The sequence below is a fragment of the Macaca nemestrina genome, chromosome 5 (genome assembly GCF_043159975.1).
Source record: "Macaca nemestrina isolate mMacNem1 chromosome 5, mMacNem.hap1, whole genome shotgun sequence".
In the NCBI taxonomy this organism is placed as follows: domain Eukaryota; kingdom Metazoa; phylum Chordata; class Mammalia; order Primates; family Cercopithecidae; genus Macaca; species Macaca nemestrina.
In genome coordinates, this window is record NC_092129.1 from 116,041,490 (window position 1) to 116,059,292 (window position 17,803).

The following is a 17,803-nucleotide window of genomic DNA, read 5'->3' on the forward strand; positions in this document are numbered from 1 at the left end:
AAAGCTAGAAGTAGATGTAATATAATTCCATTTTATAAAAGAGAAAACTGACATGTAGAGAGACCAAGTGTCATGCTCTAAATTAGACAGTAAGATTTCTCTAATAAATTGAGCTGGAATTCAAATCCAGGCAGTCTAACTCTGAGTATTTAACATTAGCATGGTAAAGTAATGATAGTTTCATACTTACTCCATGGGGAGAAAAATTGACTTTTACTAAGTTTTCCTATTAAAATAAGCATTTTAGGGCAAATTTAAAGTAATTTAGTAGATAGAATATGGGTTTTAGCATAAATTAGGCTCTATGTTCAATTTTTATTGTCACATTATTAGGATAAGATTATTGGACAATAATTATTCCTATTTAGGAAAAACTCTCCACTTCTTGAGAAATATATGTTATGTTTACATACATAAGTGAAGTATGAAATGAGGCAATTTTTTGTTTGAAGTATTCAGGTAATGAAAACAAACATGGTTTGAGTGTAATATTTGGGGGTAAAGTGGGCAAAATTTGCTCATAGTGTTCAAATCTTCATCTCATTTCCCTACTTCACACTATGAGGATGGAAGGTGTGAACATATGTGTTCATGTGTGTGTGTGTGTGTGTGTATGGCTGCGTGCATGTGATCTTATGCTTAGAGTCATTCACTTCTCTTGGAAATAGAACCATCCAGTTTACTCATTGTGATTGACAGAGGCTTCTGTCCATCCAAGTTTACCAGAAGTCATCAGCTACCTCATAATACTGCTACACAGAATTGATTTTCTTAAATGAACTCATAACAGAACACTTACCAAATCTCTTAGGCAAAATCATAGCTGTTCCTAATAAATGTAAAGGGGACAGTTATTTTTCTGCAATGTTTAACAGTAAGACTTTATTAGATTACAGCTAATATTAGATTAAGAATGCCTACTGCAAGTCTGTACTGGGTGATAAGTATTACAATTACAAAAGAACATAACTAAATGCTATACTTCATCCTCAGGGTCCTCATGACTCCATATTCCATAAATACATTTTGCAAAATTGTGTTTTTTAGTGTACTATTTTTCTCCTTGGTCTCAGAGGAAAAATGCCACCACAGTCTACTAATACATTGTTCAGAGTCTTGACTTAAAAAAATTTATTGCTACTACCTAGCTAAATTTCAAAGTGTAGGTTTATTTTAGAATAATGTGATTTATATGCAAATCACTTAATTTATTGCAGTATGACATTGATGTAAGTGTAAAGTATAGTTAATGTACAAATTAATACTTCGTACTGCTCAGAATATGCTTCACTCCATTAATATAAATCAGTTGCCTAGCTTCAATACTAACATTAGAAAAAAACTTCACTTTGAGAATATTAGACCTGAGATATATGTTCTATGGTATTGTACATATGTTTTTGCTCCAAGTGAGACAGTTAAACAACTCATCTTAGTTATTTATTTTTAAACAGTACTCTTAAGTACTCCAAATTTTATGTAAAACAAAACAAAACAAAGAATTATAACTGCTGACAAGCAGAGTCCAAGTTAAGGGGATGCTGGATAAGTTACTCTGGAAGATGCACATATTTCACATTGAGGCAAATGTGGAATACAAAGCCCTGAGGTGACCCACATGTTAAGAACTGATCATTTTTCTTTGGAAATTTACTTAGAAAAATCTGACAAACTATTTTTCTTGTAAAATAACAGAAATATTTCACCCCAAACATAAACCTCATGAGTATGATTTTAAAATTTTGAAATTTAAATTTTTTTTTACAGTTTATTAACCCACTGTTAGATAATGTTAGTAACTTTCTTGTTTTCATTTTGTATACATTCATTAGAATTATTTTAAATCAGTGGTAACCTGTGGATTATAGAAGTGAGAAAAACACTCTTGAGGAGGCATTTGTTTCACTCAAGACTGTCACACCCCTTTAACAGCTACATGAAGTGACAAGTTAGAAGCCTAGCTGGCACTACCAGGGACTGAAACCTTGGGAAGAGAAAATGGTCAAAGACTCCATGCTTCTGTAGGTATTGGAAAGATATTAACCACTAAGTAGGGTCTCTGATGATGCGTGCATCCGGGAACCAAGAGCAAAATGTAATCCGCCACCATATTTAGCACAACTGGAAGTTACGTGAATTCTCTAATTGTCTATGAGACCCCTTAAGAGCAACTCAAGTAAATTAGACCCAGAAGAAAACTGCCTGAGGAAATATGAGAGAGTATTTGCAAGGACAAGTTTGCCGTGGTTTTAGAACACCATAAAAACAGCTGCTTCTTTCCGATATTAGCTTCTTAAGTTATCTGGGAACAGTGTCTTCACACAGACATACTCACTAATTGATATTGCAAAACCCTCTCCGTCACCATTTTGACCAAATGGGCACCAAGGGCTAAGGATCTCGGTTTTCAGACTGACTTCGTCTAACTAGATTGTCAGTATATTCCTTTATATTCACTAAAGTTTTACTTTAAATGAAATATAAGATGAATCACTACACAAGATTCTTTCTACAAAAGTGGACTTCTGGGACAAGAAAAAAAACTTTAGTTCTGAGTAGTGCCTGTCTCTGCAATACTGACTTGCTCCAGTTCCTTCGCGTTGCCCCAAATGTCCTCTCTTTTCTAAGAAACTCTCTTTTTTTCCAGAGAATTTCTCGGCTTGCATAGTTAACTTTCTAGACTTATTTTCTTACTATCATGGCCCTGGATTGCAATTCGTTTGATCAACTTTTGACAGGATTGATTCTACTGAATGCTTCATCTAGTCCTTACATTGTCAGTCTGTGGACATCACCTTTTCAGGAGTTGAGAACCTGTTCCACAGCCAATCAGTAGCAGTTTGCACCTGGTTGTCATACATCAGGATCCAAGGGATGTCATTTTGGAGTGTTAAAATTAATGCTGTTTTATACCAATCTTGATAAATTCTGTTTTAAAGTAATCAAAGGGAATGCTATCCTGCTATGCCATAATTTATTATGAAAATGTATATGAGTCTCACGTTACATCCCACAATAAAGTCAAGCAATCTGTTTTATAGTTCAAGCACTTCAGTGATTCTGCATGTGTTTTAAAAAAGATTCCCGTGTTCAGAATAATTCAAAAACTCCTAATGATCTGAAATCTAAACAATCAGATTATTGTGATGCATTTTAGAGACTGGTAGAATAAGGGCACAAGACAAATTTGGATTGGAGCATCTCTTTAGGTGATCAAATAATATCCTCTAGAGAAAATATATTTTTAAACAATTAGACCTTTGAAGAAGTATTTAAAGAAGATTTTATTTATGATGAAGAATCGTCAATTAATGCCATCAGTAAGCTTAAACAAGAAGATAGCAGCCCAAATAAACATCAACTTGCAGCAAGGTATTATTTTGCAATAGAGTTTGTTGGACTTTGCTGAGTCCAACAGTTATATTCCTATACAAGTCAAGAATTTGCATATCAGACTGAATAACTTATGAAAGGAAAAAGTAGCATCAATGAAGCAGTCAGATACCAGAGACACATTTAAGAAGGTCTCAAAAAATATCTGTCTGACAACCTCTGAACCTCCTACCGCTTTAGCTTCAGTTATTCCTGTGCCAACTTTAGGTGAGTAAAACCTCAATGGTCATGGCCTTCTAGATAATGAGACACAATGAACTCACTTGATAATCAGTGCAGCTAGAATGCTACAAAAACTTCTACTAAGCTTATTTTCATAAAGAAGAGAATTTTCTTGGCATCAACATCTGAGAACTTTAAAAATTTAGCAAAGTTATTAATATTAATATAGGATTATATATATAATCCTATATATAGTGAAAACACGTGAAAACATGCCAAGGTGATTGTAGTTTAATATACAAATACAACACTTTTCAAAATATTCTACAAAAACTGAAGTTGAATAAGGCGCTAAACTGCAACAGTAACTTCCTGTGAGTGAATTTATTGTTTGGAAGCATCTTTGTGGTGTTAGAGGAGAAACATAAAACTCAATCATTTTATTAGCTATAGCCTACAGTATAGCATTTTACTGATAGACTGAAATATATTTCTTCTATTTTTAATTATAGTATCTCTTACAGTCTATATATAAAATGTTTACATAAATTACCTAATTTTTGTCTGCAGTGAAACACATACTAAGACACCATATGACATATAAAATGGTGAATTTAAGAAGCCCTGGGGCTACGAGAATAGCGGCCAATGTTCTGGAGCAGGGATCAGCCAGCTTTTTCAACAAAGGGCCAGAGAGTAAATATTTTAGATTTTGTGGGCCATACAGTCTGCCACAATTACTTAACCTGGCCATGAAGCACAAAGGCAGCCTTAGGTAATACAAAAACAAATGAGTGTGGCTGTGTTCCAGTAAAACTTTACATACAAAATCCTACAGTAAGAGTTCTAACAGCTCTACAACAGGGCCACAGCTTGCTTACCCCTGAACTGCAGGACTTGTTCTGTACATTTTCCTATCCTATCTGACACAACTTTATAAAATGACCATACATTTTGATCAAATAGTAAACCATCATACCTTTTACCCAGGAATTCCAGGAGCACCAAATTCACCTTTATTACCAACTGCACCCTAAAATACAGAAATGCTTACTAGGAGATTACTTTTAAGAGGTGCGTTAATTACTAATGTTGTCAAAGAGAATCTACCTTTCCTAGATGAGTTGCTTTTGCATGCACCAAAGTTTGTACTTCAAGTTCCTTCCTCATATTGCCCACAAGCCAAAATAATAAATTGTAATAAATCAGTAATTCATAAATATCTAAGTGCTAATCATAACTAAAACTAGATATATTCACACAGAAATATGTAATTCAGCTTTGTAATTTCTTTTACATTTACCAAAAGTAAGGAATAATACTATTGCTGTTACTTCAATTAATATGATAAATGAGTTTAAATGAGTTAAAAGCTACATCCTATCCGATGCTTTCAATTCAAGTAGGTCATGAAATTTCAGTTTCTAAGATATTCCTATTTGTTTCATTTAGTATGCCTGACTTTCCTTTACATCCTCCAGGAAAAACCCCAAAGCTGGGTCAATCCAATGATCAGCTTCCTTGCTCTTCCACTTAACTGCCAAACAGGGATGGAAAAACAGGTGCAAGGAAGTCTATAGATCATGTATGGCTTCCTTAAAAGCACTATCACAAATTCAGTCCAACAAATTTATCCTTGAAACAGTGGAAAATAATATATACTTTTTGAATGAGTTTCTATATTACTAATACTTGGTAGAAATTAAGAAATATATCGTAATTTTATGAATATGTAATACCATTATTATAATGATACTATTTTTTAATTTCGGATGAAGACCCACAAGTAAATTTCACCTTCAAGTGAATTCCTGCAGATTACATGAGATTATATCAAACTGGGTAAAACCGATCAAAGAAGGACCTGTCAATTACTTCAACATATTCAATTGGATTAGAAAGGATAAAGGAACATTAATATTTCCTATATTGACATACTAAAAGAAGTCAAAAGAATAATATTAAATCCTACTTCTGTGAAGTTATTACTAAGAGAAGGTAATCCTTATTTTAAAAAATTATGAACATATTTTGGTTTAATTTTTATTGTTGTGGTATGGGTACAGAATGGGCATATGATTAATGCCAGCTTGGAAAGAAAATGAGGGGAAACTTACTCATCATCTCTGGATTAGCATATTAGGCTACTCAAAATGGAAGCCTCTATAGTGGGATTGGAGGGCAGGAGAAGTTGAAACAAATCAATACTAGTCGCTGACTAAGAAGTCAAATAAGCTAACTTATTCCATTTTAAACTGTTTTGATTTTCTGTCAAAGCATATCAGCAAAGCAATCATTTCATAAAGCCAACACATTTTGGCAAATTAACTGGAAATGTGGAAGATGGTAATACAAAAATAAACTGGAAAATTATTCCCAAAATGGAGCTCAGATAACACTTCCCCTTAGGTTCAGGAACATTAACATTGAGCTGATAGTTTATAAAACTCTGAGAGAATTTCAGCTCTAAAATGGGTGAAGTTATTAACAAGGGTCTTAAAGAACTGAGAAAGTAATGCAGTTGCTAAGGAATTAGGTTGCTAACTACGCTTGCTAACAAAAGAGAATTAAAAGATTCAGAAAATTATTATAATTGAGTCTAAATGAAAGAAAAGTATTAATTATTTCTTCAAATAATGTTATACAGAGTTTAGTGTTAGAGAGCGTGGTTAAAATCGCTTGATTAGGTGTCGTGTTATAGAATACTGATCACAATTAGATAATTAAATACAAGCAGTAGTACTTAAAACTGCATTATTCCATGAGAGGCGATCATCACCTTTATAAAAAAAGAAAAAGTAGTAAATCATATTAATAAACCATCATAGTGGATAAGAAAATAGGTAAATAAAGATACATGTTAAGTGTTGCCAAAACTTCTAGCTTTTTGCAAAATATTTTTGATGCTTCATTACCTTAGCAATACTAAGCTAAACCTGATTAAATCAATGTGAAAAGAATTTTTGTTTTTTAAAAGAAAAAAAGTAGTAGAACAATAGTTAACAATATAATATTATTTAACTCTTTCCTTGCAAATTGAATCTTTCAGCAGAGTCTCCTGGGCAATTAGGAAGGAGAACTTACAGTTTCTAGAAATAGCTGAGTTGATTATTTAAACTTTCCTTGAGGTATAGTGTTCATTCATGCATTCAGCATATTTTTAGCTCCTATTATTTATGTGTTGTTCTATGTATAGGCTCACAGAACTCATTTTCCAACAGGGAAGGAAATAGATGCAGGATGATAATGTGTCAGGTGGCAATAAAAGTGCTAAGCAAAGTAAGAGCATAGAGGTGGGAGTAAGGATGCTTTTTATACAGAGATGCCAGAAGGCCTTTTCATTTTAAAGTTATTTTTGAGCAAGGACCTAGAAGACATGAAGAAGAGAGCCAAGTGGATATGTACAAGGACACTTCAGGCATACATAACTGGTACAAAGGACTTGGAGCAAATATAAAAGAGGGAAGAGGGTTCGAGACAATTTGGGAGTGAGGAGTCAGGTAGGGGAAAGCTCTACACATTATGTGAAGCCTCATAGCTCATGGTTAGAGCTTTGGGGTTTATCTTAAGAGAGACAAGAAGTCACTAGTGGGTTTTGGCTCAGGTGGGACAGGATTTGCTTACATGATTATTCAGAATAATTGTCTAACTCATAATGTATATGTATAAATAACAGTAAAATTTTTCTTTATGAATCTGCTGCATTAAAGTAAGGATTCTCAAAGCATAACACCTTAGATTGTCATCAACAGTCACATAGACCAATGGAACACAATAGAGAACCCATAAATAAATCCATGTATTTATAGCCAACTGATCTTTGACAGAGGTGCCAGGAATGTGCATTGAGGAAAGGACAGTCTCTTTGATAAACAGTGTTAGAAAAACTATATTCAGAAGAATAAACTAGATCCGTATCTCTCACCATATGCAAAAATCAACCCAAAATGGATTGAAAACTTAAATGTAGAGCCCAAAACTATGAATCTTCTGGGGCAAAATGTAGGGAAAATGCTTTGGTACATTAGTCTAGGCAAAGATTTTGTGGATACAATCTCAAGAGCACAGGCAACCAAAGCAAAAATAGACAAATGGGACCATATTGCACTAAAAAGCGTCTGTATAGCAAAGGAAACCATCAAGAGAATGAAGAGACAACCTGCAGAATGGGAGTAAATGTTTGCAAGGTATTCATCTGACAAGGGATTAATATCCACAATATACAAGGAGTTCAAGCAACTCAACAGCGACAAACAAACAAAACCCCCAATAATCTGATTTTAAAACGAGTGAATGATCTGAATAGACACTTCTCAAAAGAAGACATACAAATGGCCACGAAATACATTTTAAAATGCTCAACAACATTAATCATGAGGGAGGAGCATATTGGAATCAAAATGAGATATCATCTTACCCTAGTTAGAATGGGTATTATCTAAATGACAAAAAAAAAAAACAAAAAACAAAAACAAAAAAACGCTACCAAAGTTGTGAAGAAAGGGGAACTCTTGCACACTTTCAGTGGGAATGTAAATTAGTATAGCTATTATGAAGAACAGTATGGAGATTCCTCAAAAAACTAAAAATGGAACTGCCATGTGATCCAGAAATCCCACTGGGGATATGTATCCAAAGGAAAGGAAGTAAGTATGGTGAAAAGATAACTGAAAGCCTGTGTTTATTACAGCACTACTCACAATCACTAATATATGGAATCAAAATGAGTGTTCATCAATGAATAAATGGATAGAGAAAATGTTTTATACACACACACACACATATATACATACACAAACATACACACAATGGAATTACATTCAGCCATAAAAAAGAATAAAATCCCATCATTTGCAGCAACATGGATGAGTCAGAATGACATTGTGGTAAGTGAAACAAGCCAGGCACAGAAGGATAAATACTGCATGTTCTCCTTTATATGCAGAAGTTTAAAAAGTTAACCTCACAGAAGTAGAGAGTAGAATAATGGTTACCGGGGCTGGGAAGGGTGGGGAGTGGGGATAGGGAGAAGTTGGTTAATCGATAGAAAATTACAGCTATACAGAATAAATAAACTCTGCTGGGTGACTATGGTTAACAATAATTTATTGTATATTTTCAAATAACTAAAAAAGAAAATTATGAATGTTCCAAACACAAAGAAATAATTAACACTTGAGGTGATGGACATGATAATTATCCCGATTTGATTACTACAGATCGTATAAATGAATTAAAATATCACACTGTACTCCATAAATATGTATAATTGTTATGTGTCAATTAAAATATTAATAAAAATCTTAACACCTTTAGAAATACTGTAATGTAGTGATATATAATTTGAAAGAGATGTGGAAGTTGTATTCTCAAATCTTTTCTCACTTTATTACATTGGGCCACAAGTAAAATGCACCAAAAGACTAATATTATATAGTTAATGAGAAAAAGTAAATTATAATTGTGTCTGGATGGCTTCTAATCGACGTTATCTAAATAAAACAATGCAAAGAATATATTTTAAAAAGTAGCACATTGGGTTGGGAGCAATGGCTCACACCTGTAATCCCACACTTTGGGAGGCTGAAGTGGGTGGATCACCTAGGGCCGGGAGTTCAAGACCAGCCTGATCAACATGGTGAAACCCCATCTCTTTTAAAAAATACAAAAATTAGCCAGGCATTGTGGCGGGTGCCTGTAATCTCAACTACTCAGGAGGCTGAAGCAGGAGAATCGCTTGAACCCCGGAGGCGGATGTTGCAGGGAACAGAGATTGCGCCATTGTACTCCAGCCTGCGAGACAGAGCAAGACTCTGTCTCAAAAAACAAAACAAAACAAAACAAAACAAAGCAAAACAAAAACTAGCACATTGTATCCAGAAAATGTCAGATAATATTGCAAATAAAAGATACAGAGTTGAATGAAATATTCAAGTAATTGAATAATCTTTTGAAGCACGTGATAACTCAACATTTTTACATCTAATACATTGAAAATTCTAAGAGATTATCTCACAAATGAAGATTTATTTATTCCTCATCGAGCCACAAATGAAATTAAACTCAACCTAAAATAGTTATCTCGACCTCTCCTTCAATATGTGGACAATTATATGGTGGATAAGAAAGCAGGGGAAACATATATTTGTTGAGTATCTATCGTATGCCAGTTTCTAAGTGCTGTATATACATTGTATTGTATGCCTTCTTCACAATCAACCACTGCCTAGGTATTATTAAGGATAATTTTCAAAGCAAGTAAGAGGTGGAGAGGATTCAATCCTAAGTGGTTCAGGCTCCAGAGTGGTACTCTTTCCAACGTACTGTTCTACCTCCTCTAAATATTCTTTCTTGGGCTTACAGATCAAAAAGAAAACCTTTAGAACAACATCTGATTCTCTTAGTAACATTGCACTTCTGATCATTTCACAAAATTTACTCCTAAATATGCCTTAGAGCAAAATGACTTTCGATCTTCAAGTTATGTAGGCATTATTTTGTGCACCTACTCTAATAATGACAATGACATGCCAGAATCAAAAATGAAAGAAAGCCTTCTTTATTTATTGCACATTGAAGTTGCAGGATCACCTAGTGCAGTAGGAGCAGAAATAAACTCATTCTCCACTCCTTAAACTGAAGCAATGCATCCATGTTTATTTGAAGTGCCAGGAAGGTAGAATGCATTCATGGTCATGGTCATCTAATGTCATTTTTACAAGGCAGAGTATATGTTGGTTTAATCAAATGTGGGTGCATGTATCAAAAAGATAAAGGAAATATACAGATTAATTATTTGTTGTGTAGATTATAAACTTCTTTTATTCCAGCTGTTTTTATGTTGCCACTAAAATCTCTTGCCATTAGGAATTATCATGGAATTTAAAACAAATGTTAATATTCTTAAAACATACCACAGATGAGAAGTCATATAATGCATTGTAACTCTAAGGTGCGTTTTTGTATATTTTATAGATTTGATGTACAATAAATTGGCTAATATTTATCCATTTTTATTAATTTTTCCTAGTTCTTTTCTACTGGTTTTAGCTTCTATAGAAGGAGAGAATGTTCTGTGAACAAACTGTCACAAGATTGTAAACTCGGTGAGAGCAGGCCCTGTATTTTATTATTACTGCTAAGGCTCCAACGTCTGGCACATTTTTTATTATAATAGCAGGAACTCAATAAATAGGTGTTGATGGATAAATGAATAAAGAAAAATATTTAAATGTTAAAGTGAGAGATGTCTATTTATGATTAAAGGGAATGGAGGGGGAAAATGCATTCTTAAAGGGTATAGGCTCTAACAAGAGTGACTAAGCACTTAATCTTTAAAAAAGAATTTAAAGTCGATTTAATGATTTTTAAAATAATTATTCAAATAGGACTGTACTTCTGACATCGATTTTTTGTTTATTTGTTTGTTTGTTTATTTTAGTGGGCAGGGTATTTTTCCTAAAAGCAACACAGGAAATTTCTTGCTGTGCCAGCAATCTTAAATATGACAGAATTGATTAAATCAAAGAAGTGAAAAGACAAGTTAAGAAATGGGTATGTGAATGTGTATAAATCACAGCCACCAACAATTAAGCCACATGCATTTTTTTTCAAGGCATTTTTGTGTCACTTTATAGTATAGGCAGAACAGATAAATGAGAACACCTTCCGTTGCAGATAAGAAAACTTAAGTATGGAGAGTCTGAGTGGCTTGGCCAAATTCACCCTCTAACCATAGAAGAGTTGGGATTAACTCAGAGATCTTTCCACTTTCTGAGTCCTTTTAATTGTGTTACCTTGGGCACATCATTTTACCTATGTGTGGCTTTCAGCTGTAAAATGAGGATAGAGATATTAGGCTGGCATTTTTAAATGATGTTTTAAGAGTAAAATATTGCAAGTGGAAGTACCTGATCAAAGAACACAGATACATAATACTGAATTGCTTTTATAATATAGTGACAGCCCTAAAAATGGATACTGGTTATGAGTATTCAACAGACCTACTGGGTTCAGATCCCAGTTTGGCCACAAGCTATGTGGCATTGGGCAATAATTTAACCTCCCTAAGCTTCAGTTTTTCTATCTGTAAAATGCTAATACTAATCCCTAACATGAAGAATGATTGTAAGGATCAAGTATGATATCATATCTAAAACACTCTTCTTAGTGTCTGGTACGTGTAACCATGAAACAAATATTTGCTATTGGTATAATGATTTGTATGTTTAGTTTGATTGAAGTGGTCTTTAGAATCAGATATTATTCAATTATTTTGAATTTTCATAAAATGATATTGAAAGTAAAGTTACCCCAAGCAATGAGTTTTAAAGAGCATTAATAAATGGCCTGTCCCTTCTCAAAAATCTTTTTCAAACACCTGCTGAATTGTCAGAAGTTCCCATGCAAGGTACAATGCGAATACATTCCTTCAGGAACAAATGACTTTAGCTCTGTTGAAGCTTTGGGGGATCAGTCATTTCTCAGACTTCTGTCTCCTGTCTTTTTGAAGTGGGGGGGCAGGTGACTAGATTATACAAATAATTTAGAATCATGGACTTCCCAAGTTAAGGCATGAAAGGAATTAAAATCTATTTTACCTTGGAGAGATAACAAAAACAGAATGAACTTCTAACAGTGCACATTCATTTACCTGATTAGCTGACAAAAGATGTACTCAAAAGAGTGGGAAACATTACAGTTAAGTTTTGAGTGGTGGGAGAAGGAAAAGACAAATCTCCAAGCATGGGATATTGCCTAGAATTACACACTGGCCATTCCTCCATTAAATCCTCCCCAGCTCCCCAGATCGTTTCTCCAGGACACTTGCAACTCTCCTACAGCACCTAACACATATGGCCTTGTAATTTTCCATGATCTCTTTGTAGATGTAAAATCACTGAGAACATGGAATATATCCTATTCTTCTTTATGTGCTCTACAACACCAAGCAACATAATGCATACGCAGAAAGTATTCAACAAAAGTTGGCTCTTTAAAAAAAAGGTAGGGAGCTACAGAAAAATCTCTGGTGGGGATGTATCAGAAGACAAGAGAAGCAAGAGTTCAACAGGGATTTGGGGAAGGGAATGCTAAAGAAGGCTAGGGCACAGCTAGAAAATAGACTTTCCTGCTTCACAGTTTTGCTAGAGCTTATAGGTACAAAGACTTGCAGTTCCAGATCTTTCCAAAGTTCACACCAGCCTACCAATATGAATTCAAAAGCAGACTAGAATGCTGATAGTCTTTCTTATTTCAGTAATCAGCATTTTAATATAGTATTTGATATATTTGATAGCCTTTTATAGAAACATATATTGGTATGGAATATAGAAAAATGAGATGAACACATTTTTAAGTCATTTTTTAACAAAACCCCCATTTTTCCCATCAATATTTGTCCTTTTCTTACCGGCTCTCCTTTATCCCCTTTCTGCCCAGGTGAACCCGGAGCTCCTGGTAATCCTGCTTCTCCCTGAGCAAAAATGCATATCTGTGTTAGCAACCATTCTGTCACATTGATCGAAAGCCAAATGGTTTATAAATATGAAGCTGGCAATAGCAAGATAACGCTTTGTTCTCCTCTGAGCTGATGCTTAGAGTGAGGAATAGTGAGCTGTGTGAACAAGGGAAAAAGGGCATGCCAGTGGAATTCCATTCACTATTCCTCACTCTTCCAAACACCATTTAGAATCATCTCCTCTAGACCTTCCAGGAGCTGGAACAGAAGCTGTTTCTCTATGGTCCCCTGAACCTTGCCTTTTTCGTGGAGCTTACTATGCAATATAGACCACTAGAAAAAATGAAAGTTTCCCTTAAACTTTCACCCCATCCCCATCCTGGCTCAGCCAGAGCTAGGGCACACTCTGCTCTAGAAACTGGGGCAAGTTCTCCTTTCCTCAGGTATGGGCACTGGAAAAAGCCACCAAGACACCACTCAGCCTTTTAGCACGGGCTTTATGACGGCCATTAACATCCATAGAGGAAGTTCATAAACGTTCATGGTCCAGCCTTCTTGACCAGGGGATCATATTGGTGCAGATGAAACAAATTATTCGAATAATAACAGAGCCCCTCTGTATATTCCCCTAATAACTTATGATGGATGGAGACAGCCGGTTGAAAATTTAGGGATGCTGGAAAAATACAGTCTACACAGAAGAAGAAATACAATGTGGAGGATTTTTGTGTATGTTTTTGAAGAGCAGGCACTGTATTTTCTTCAACTGTGAATTCCCAGAACTTCAGCCTATTCCTGGCACATGCTAAGCACTCAGTACTTGCTTGTTGTACAGGTAGTTCCTCCCTTCACCTTTCTATTCATTCTAGTTCACGCCCTGGAAGGAGGTTCAGATGGGCTCGAAACTATCCAGGTAACAATCCAGGAAATCCTATCTTCAATGCCTTTTTCTTAACCCACCCCAGCGACTGAGGTATTTACTTCAACAAACACTGAAGGGCAAGACACATTCTGTGAAGGGAGGCCACATTCAAGGAGCTGGGCTCATAGTCTGGAGTGGCTTTCAGTGTGCACAGATTAAAACTAGCATACCTTGTTTGGAATGCACTGGCACTGGTCTTTCAGTTCCTGCTTTGCTGGCAGATATGAAGACATTTTACTGGCATGAGCAGTTACCGATGATGATGCAATATTTCCAAAGCCATCCTGCTCTGGGCACTAAAATCCAAAAAGAGGCTTTAGGAAATGGGGCCAATTCCAAACATTCTGATGTTCCAAACACTGGCTCCCACTAAACTAGGGGTTGCTGAGGTTGCCTGCAAGAACCGCTTTCTTACTAACCAAAAGTTGACACCAGTGTGAGAATGTTTATGACACTTTTGCACTTTCTGCCTGAGCCCATGTGTTTTCTTATATTGACAACACACAAGAAAATTATTTAAAATAATGGTCTTGGTAAGGAATTACAAAGTTACATTAGGTAACTTTTTGATAAGTATAGAAATTTCATACATTTATAATAATTATATTGTAGGAATAAAATAATTTGTACAAACAATATGAATTGAATTTCATGAAACAATATGAAATGTTTAATGTGAATACATCTTTTGGGAACAAAAATTAAAGTTGAAGCATGTAATTTGAACTTATAAAATACGGTTTCCTTCAACAAGATGATTTTTAAAACATATAGAGTAGAAAATAAATTCTTTTTACACTCTTAGACAATATTTATTAAATCAAAGTATACTTTAGTCTACTGTTCTTTAAAGATATTAAAAAGGTCTCCACTGCAACAGACAAGTAGTGCATTTTATACTTATGCAGTGGGTTCAGAGCATGCTGGACAACATGAAGTGCAATTTGGTTACAAAGCAATGAACTTTTTTTTTTTTCCCAAAAAACTAATCCAAATGGAGAATCTGAAGAGGATAAACATATTGTTTTTTCTCAGCATCATGTACCAGACTCCTCACCATAGTTTTCCACTGTGAATTTGCAATTTCACAAAGAGAAAGCACTAGGAGAGAGTTAATACATTACTTTGTATACCACAAATTGTAAATGCATGGTAAAGTATTTTCAGGATACAAAACTAAAATATTGTCTGTGGTTATCTACTGTGGTTGAAATCATGATTGATATCTATTTTCTTTTATGGATTTGGCTATATTTTCCAGTAAACATAGATAACTTTTGTAACAAAAATTCATTTTGATGATCTGTGCAGCAAACCATCATGGCACACGTTTAACTAACAAAACTGCACATCCTGCAAATGTATCCCTGAATTTAAAATAAAAAATTGGAAATAAGAAATTAAAAAAAAAACTTGGTAGTAGTTGAATTCTTTGATAATTACAATAAAAACTGTAACAAAACCAGCACCCAGAAATACTGCAACTATTTACTGTATCCACCACTAGTTCTTTCAAATCTACTCTCTCCAGATTTAACGATTGTTATTTATCAAAACAAGTTTCCAAATTTGAAAGTCTAAAAACTATTTTATATTTGAGTGGAACAAGGTTATTACCAAAACAGTTCATTCATCTCATTTGATTTGATATGATTTTTCAGCCAGTTCTTACTTCATGGCTTCCCAGTCAGATAACCAAGACCCACTTATGAATTCACAATTTTGCTCTGGATAACCGAGTCACTATATTAAACTGAGGATTTAAATAACTTTAAAAGTATGTCTCAGGCTTCACCATAAACCTGTCCACACTCCACAAAAAGTGCCCAGAGGCAACACCAAACATACAAGTAAGGACTCTTCTCCTCGTAAAACCTCTGGTTTTGATTTGACACATATTCAGTTTTAGCCCTTAAAACTTTAACCACATTTCTCATTTATTTTCAACAAATGTTACTGATTTCATCCTTCTCTTAATAATTGTTCTTCATTCTTTTTACATCTAGAGTCATGAAACTTAACTGCTTTAGATAACTGAAAATCTAATAGATATGAAGAAGCATGTTTATAGGTGATCTTTTAAAAATGTTGCCTTTGAAATGTTTTATAAAATACTGACAACCAGAAAACATGTGTGAGTTGAAATTTCAGGACAAAATTAGATATTTAAGCAACTACATTAAAAATTTCTGAGTTCAAAACATTTGGCAACAAGAAAGAAAATAAATACAGTTGGTATCAGAAGTAGAGCACATGCATTTAAATGGCTTTTACATAATTATTTATCTTTCCAACTGTACATTCATATTCATAAAAGGTAGTATGTTTCTATTTTTTGTTAGTCATTAAATGAATGGTGATATCCCCTCCAAATAATTGTCAGCAAAAAATACAGTCTTTTCTTATTTTTTCCATAGTTAGAGATAAATTCCTACCTTATTTTCTATTCTTTAAAACTAACTCCCAAATAATCTTTTCAAAATATGATTTAAAAATCTTTTGTTCATAATGTGTGAGATCATGTCACTGCTTTGAATTACCAACCATTCCACCCAATTCATCACCTATACTTCTTAAACAATTTCCTCATAAATCAGTTGGAAAGTTTCTATTATATTAATACAATGATAAAGGGCAGTGATTACTGGTCAATTATGCAATATTTAGATATATCAAAATATCATTATATCACTTTTCAATCAGAGAAAGTTATTATTTTAAAAACTCTTACATCAAAAAAGCATAATTAAAAACAAAATTTTTGGAGAATTAACATCTTTAAGATTTAAACGTGTAGCTCCAGGAAGTCTAGGTATTTCAAGTCTGTAGATTGGCATTCTAAATTATCTTTTCAGATATTTATAGAAAGATATTTGGCTGGCTTGCATTTTACTTGGAATGAGATACATGAACTGGATTGGAGATATGCTTTATAAAGCCAAGTTACAAAAGCAAAACATATAATATTTGAAAGACTTAGCTACGCTTTAAGCCACTTGGCTACATTCTTATTTCACTCACCAAAGTGAGCTACAAAAGTTAAAAATATTTTTGAATCATAAATTATTGAAAAAATTTTCATATAATTTTCTATGGCAAGTATAGAACTTTTATGAAATCTAAGATCCAAACAAAAGGCATTTTTACCTTTTATTTTCACTTTTCATATGTTCTTTCTATCATTTTTTTTAGAACTAGCCCTCTTTGAATATCTTTCTGTCCCATTTATCTCTTTTAGTAGTTGATAAGTCAATAAATCAAACAATGATTGTCTACTTTCTCCAAATGAAGCATTAGGAATAAAAAAGTGTATCAAGGTAAAACTTCCCTTACTGAGTCTGAATTGTACTTAAATCAATTTAAAAACAAACATAATTATACCTAGTAATATAAGATGGCACACATGGCTATCTTATACTGAGAGATATAGAAAGTATTGAATTTAGTGTTTTTCTTGTAATGAAAGATTGGTATAAGAAAGTAACAGTTGTATGGTTAGGTTAGGAATATTTAGAATGAGAGGCTGAGGAACTGCATTTATATTTTGTTTCCAACAGGAGTCACTTAAGAGAAAGACACAAAGAGAGGGTAGGGAATGTGCCTTAATCATGTTTGTTAACCCTGTTCCTTAGCACCGTGTTTAGAAGATCAGCGTTTCTGAATCAAGTGTTTGCTGGAAGAGAGTGAATGAATATACAAAGCAGTGACTCAGACTTTTCTGATTTTGCTGCAAGGTAAAGGGGAAGGACACGGGGAAGGCAATTGATCCAACAATGATTGATGTCCCAGACATGAGGTAAAGGTGCACTTTGGCAGGAACAGGAAAATGGAAGATGAGGATGAAAAGTCTATGTCAAAGGAAACCT

The 17,803-nt window shown here is 34.1% G+C and overlaps 1 protein-coding gene across 3 annotated transcripts in view; it reads right to left on the reverse strand.

The window, feature by feature from the left end:
* Positions 1-17,803, reverse strand: part of LOC105479487 (collagen type XIX alpha 1 chain) — a 334,678-nt gene that overhangs the window by 256,192 nt on the left and 60,683 nt on the right. For all 3 annotated transcript variants that reach the window (XM_011737482.3, XM_011737483.3, XM_011737484.3), the window contains exons 8-9: positions 14,108-14,233; positions 12,968-13,030 (exon numbers count right to left, since the gene is read on the reverse strand). In XM_011737482.3, coding sequence (XP_011735784.2) covers positions 12,968-13,030; positions 14,108-14,233 — 189 coding nt within the window. The remainder of the gene's footprint in view (positions 1-12,967; positions 13,031-14,107; positions 14,234-17,803) is intronic.